The sequence below is a fragment of the Octodon degus genome, unplaced genomic scaffold, assembly GCF_000260255.1.
Source record: "Octodon degus isolate 3935 unplaced genomic scaffold, OctDeg1.0 scaffold00113, whole genome shotgun sequence".
NCBI classification, from domain to species: Eukaryota; Metazoa; Chordata; class Mammalia; order Rodentia; family Octodontidae; genus Octodon; species Octodon degus.
Genome location: NW_004524689.1, coordinates 4,032,785 through 4,037,813, shown reverse-complemented (window position 1 = coordinate 4,037,813; position 5,029 = coordinate 4,032,785). Strand labels below are relative to the sequence as shown.

Genomic DNA, 5,029 nt, shown 5'->3' with positions numbered 1-5,029 from the left:
ATTTCATTTCCTTAGTTTTTTTTTTTTTTTTTAGGACAGGGTCTACGGGGTCTCACTACATAGATCAGACTCGTAGTGATCCTCCTGTTTATAACCTCCCAAGCGCTGGGATTACAGGTACATGCCCAGTCTCAATCGCCAGCTCAGCTAGCCCTGGGGGCGGGGCCAGCACAACAGGTCCGGGGATTGAACTGGCCCCTGCATCTGCCTAAGCAGGCACTTTAATCCACTGAGCTATTTGGCTGGCCTTATAATTTAGAAATTAAAAACAAACATATTGACTCATTCAAGGTATATATAGATATATATAGATATGTATGTATATATGTTAAAAGCTGTGGTTCATTGCAAAACCATGTGGTAATCTCCTTGAGGTCAAAACTAGATAATTATGCATTACAGTTTTACCAAGTACTTGAATATCTATTATATTGAGAATCCAGGCAAAAAGCTGCCGGGGCTGTCTCATTACCAACTGTCCATACAACTTGCTTGGCTGTGATCAGAGCTGTCGTATGGGTTCAGTCCCTGGCACCACAGGCTGTGCAGGCCCACCTCTGGGTGTGCTAAGGCAGCCAGAGTCCTGACATGGTGGTGTACACCTGTAATCCCTGTGCTGGGGAGGCTGAAAACAGGAGGATCACTATAAGTCTGAGCTGTACCAAATACATTTTTGAAAAAAGACATTGTGTCCATGTATCCAGTTGTGTAAAAGGCCACATTAATTTTGCTGCTGTCTAAGCTACCCACATAGCTTGTATGTGGGTTTGGCAGCTGGGGAGAGCTCACAGGGACACCTGGCAGTGCTGCGAAGGCGCTGTGGCGGTGGCAGCAGCAGCCACCCTGCTCCTGTCGTTAGCCTAAACGGAGACGAGAGTAAAGCCCTGACTAGAGATCTCCTCATTAAATCCTGAGGAGGAACTCAAGAAGTTTGGCGCTCATGTTTTCCAGTGGTCAGCATTTCCTTTTCTCCAGTAGATTTGAATATGGATAGATTCATTTGTGTCTTTTTTTAATTAGGGCTAAAAATACATGGGAACTCTCGGGGGAAGATGCAGAGGTCCTGAATAGAGAGGAGTAGGGGCAAGAGAGTGAGAGTGACTGCTGCTGACTTTCCAGTCACCCTGCGCAGCCTTGGGAAGGCACCTGCCCTGGCCAGAAGTCCTGCTGTCGTGTCTGGTGGTGGCCTACAGCCTTGTGCATGTTTACAGATCATTTGCAAGTAAAAGAGGGGTGTACACACACACACGATGTACACTGGCCTTAGGAGTTAGCAACACTCTAAATAATCAGATTTTTACTAAGAACTGGAATCAGTTGTGAAGCTAATGTGCATTATATGCTGTGCAGAAATTAACCAAAATTGTTGGAAGAGCAGTGGTCCCTCCATGACACAAGATCCAGTGCAGTTTCCAGGCGACGTCAGGGGAGGCTTGGCCCTGGAGGCTGGCTGCTCATTGGTAGTACCTGTAAATGGGTAGCTACCTCTGGGGTTGGAACACACAGCAGGCAAGGGAAAGACACCTAGGAAAGGGAGAGCACCTCCCAGCAGGCTGTGGTGGCATCAGGAAGAGATAGGAGAATTTGCCCAATGAAATTGTAGCTAGTGTTTGCAGCAGGATAGAAAGGTACATTTTGAACTTTGTGACGTTTGATTTTTTTTTAATTGCAGTGCTTAGTGACCCCCAAACCAGGGCCATATATGATATATATGGGAAGCGAGGACTGGAAATGGAAGGATGGGAGGTAAGAGAATCTGCGCTGGGTGTCACCTGGTGTCCCAGAGAAGTCGCTGAACAGCTACAAAACAAGTGGCCTCATGGGCTGTCCTTGGGAATGTTTGAGACTCTCACTTTCCTTTCCTCACCTCGTGTTGGGTCTAGAGTGGATGTGCTGTGGTGTAACTGTAAAGACTTGAACACACCCACACCCTGGGGCCCGTGCGGGAGCCGGTGGATGGGGACCTGAGGCACGACGGCTGCTTGAGGCTGTGGCTCGGTCCCCACTCGCTCCCTCCCTCTGCTCACTGCCATCTGTGTGTCTCTGCCTCCTTGTGAAGACTATTTAGGGAATGCTCCTCTTGGGAATGGATTGCACACGCAGACGAAGTGAAAGCAGAGAACAGTTGGGAGCTGCTCTATTACACTGCGTAGTGTAAACCTGATTGTTGAGGACTACACCATCAGAACGCTGTCCGCGTGGGGAGCCAGGCAGAGCGAGCGAGCAAGCGTCTGGGAACTAGGCGCCCCGGGCGGGCGGCCTGGCCGTGGGAAGGCAGCAGAGACGCAGACGCCTTCATGCAGCTTGGCTTTCTCTCTGCCGCTGACGGGTTCTGGAGCCCTGGGCAAGTCGCTTGGCTGCCTTGTGCTGAAAAGCGAAAGTGTGAGAACCAAGTAGAAAAAATGAACATAAAAATTAAGTAAGATTTTAAATTGCTGCAGGGACCTATAGGTATTACGCTTCATTTCACTAAAGCAGCCTGATGTTGATCCCCAAGACATTTGGCAGCCTGTTAGTTAGTAACACGGAATTGTCTCCAGGTTTTTTTCCCTTGACCATAGATTTCCCTTGAAATTCTTTGGTCACATAGTTGCACACACACATGCGTGCATTCCTGATTCTTACGTGAACCCTGCCATTGGCCTTCAGGGTGTGGTGAAGGGGAGCAAAACAGGCTGCGACCTTTTCCATGCTGGGCACACTGTGGCTGGGGCCACAGTGGGTTGCTCCACTCTGGGGAGATCCCGTGTGAGGTCCAGGCTTCCCCGTGAAGCACCAGATGCTTGTAACTTACCTGGACTTAGCACACAGTCTCACACTGGGCCTCGCGCCCAGGCCCTGCCCCTCCACCTGCCCTGCATGGCTCTCGGGCAGCCAGGGGCCTCTGGCTTGATGGAAACAGCAGGGCTTAGTTCCCTATAGCTCAGTGTTAAGTCTGACAGCTTAATGTTTGTTTTTATCCAAAAGGGAAATGGGAATACTGTTTTCTTTACTAAATTTTCCCTCATACCTCAGCTACTACTTTAAATTTCTCTTGTGTGAGACGTGGCGTGGCTACACATTTCCAGTGCAGCCCTGGAGTCAGTCACCCACAGCCATCGGCTGTGGTACGTCTTCCTCGTGAGTGGTCTCGGTTCGTGCCTGGCAGCATCACTCCGGCTCTCTGGGAGCACGGGAGTCTCCCAGCAAAATACTGCATGATTTCTGCTCACAGATCACAGTAGCTGCTGCCCTCTGGAAATGAAGCAAAGCCACCCAGACAGCAGTGACTTTAGGAATACCTAGCATAGGGCTGCTGGGAGAGGGGCGAATGACCAAAGCAGGTTTGTGTGTGCGTGCAGATTACTGCAGTGTAACAGAAGCGTTTATCTGTGAACTAGTACACACTGCTCATAAAAGACACGGAGGAAGTGAGATGCTTAGGTGCTCCCAGGTGGTGGACGGACGGACTTGATACTCGTATCTCTTAGTAATTACGCCAAGGAAATAAGGTCATGGTGGGTCAGAATTGGCTTTCTTCATACTGGTGGGAAGTCATTGCTGCAGGGTAAAGATGCCTCCAAGGAGGATGGCGTGGAGACAGCGTGCAGATACTGGCAGTGCCTAACTTGGGGCCAGAGGGCACGGCCCCTGCTCCTGTGGAAAGGCGAAGCCCCCAACCCCAGCGCCTCGCTGCAAAGGCTCCTCAGCCGGGTGGATTATGATGTGCAGTGGCAGCTTCCCCCAGGGAGGGCACGCCAGGTCCTTCATGGGCTTGCTGGTATTCTTAGACTGCTAGACTTTGCCACCTGTGTGCCAGGCTAAACCCATGGGTAGTTGGCGAAGGGTGGGGGCATTGCTGTGCTGTGTGTCTGGCAGGCCTTCATGCCAAAGATCTCAGAGCACGTGGATGTTTGCCATTTAATGGTGGAGGTGAAGTTGGTGCTGCTTTAGCGTGTATATGGCGTGGCCCTATTTTGGCTCATTAGGTAAGTTTTCACTCTTTTTAAGCCTCCTGGAGACTCATTAGCTGGCGGAATGCCAAAGGAATGAGATGTAACCATTCCCAGCTTTTCTTGGAGTTGATAGCATTTGTGTGAATGTTGAAAAGGACATTCATCTTTTTTCAGAATGACAAAAATCTAACTGCACTCAGTGCTTTTAGTGGTGGTGACTCCGCTGCCGCCTGGCCCGGGGATGGAAGGCACATAGGCGACTCTCAGGTGCACGTTCTCCTTACTTCGCTTTCCCTGGCTTGGGTGTCAGTCTCGCAGTGTCTGAGAAGTCGGCCTCTGTGTTCAGAGTCCTGACACGATCAAGACTGAGAAGCAAGAAAGACCCAGAAGTCACATTGCAGAAGAAAGGAAGAGAGCGCCAGGGATGGCCCGGCCCGGCCCGGCCGCCGGCGCAGGAGAGGGTGTCGGGGATGCAAGGCGAAGCTGGGGTGATGGAACAGTGTGGATGGTGACCTGTTAGGTGTGGCAGGCCCTTCGCGTTTGCGTAAGATGTTAACGTTAGAGGGAGCTGGGTAGCTGATACACTGGAGCCTTCCCTGCTCTCTGAAGTTCTAAATAGTTAACGTGAAATTGTTCCGAAATTAGAAGTTAAATAGGTGGAATCACAGAATTTTCGATCCAGACGACCCCTTGGGAATTGTGTGGTTCGTCCTCATTTCATAGGAGAGAACTGCAGCTTCGAGGTAGCTTCCCGGAGGTCACCAGGAGGGAGCGCCCGCTGCGTCACACGGAGAGTGCAGGCTGCCTCTGTCTCTGTCAGTTTGCCGCCTGCCCCTGCCGGTGTCCTGTCGCCTGTCTGCGAGGCGGCTCTTCCCAGCCACAGCAGGGTGGGCCCTGAGGTGGCATCCATCAGCCTAACAGTGTGCTGACCCAGATGCACACGCTGTGTGACACACTGTTTACGCGAGGCAGGGATGTGGTGCTGGCGGGGGCTGTGCGCCCCACTGCTCCCTGTGAGAGTGCTGAGCTCAGGGCCCACGGCTCCCGGGTACCTCCTCCTGGCCTGGTCTCAGCACACGTGACCGAGGCCGCTG

The 5,029-nt window shown here is 51.6% G+C and overlaps 1 protein-coding gene across 1 annotated transcript in view; it reads left to right on the top strand.

The window, feature by feature from the left end:
* Dnajc11 (DnaJ heat shock protein family (Hsp40) member C11) overlaps positions 1–5,029 on the top strand; it is a 129,760-nt gene that overhangs the window by 99,244 nt on the left and 25,487 nt on the right. The window contains exon 4 of the mRNA XM_023699380.1: positions 1,673–1,746. Coding sequence (XP_023555148.1) covers positions 1,673–1,746 — 74 coding nt within the window. The remainder of the gene's footprint in view (positions 1–1,672; positions 1,747–5,029) is intronic.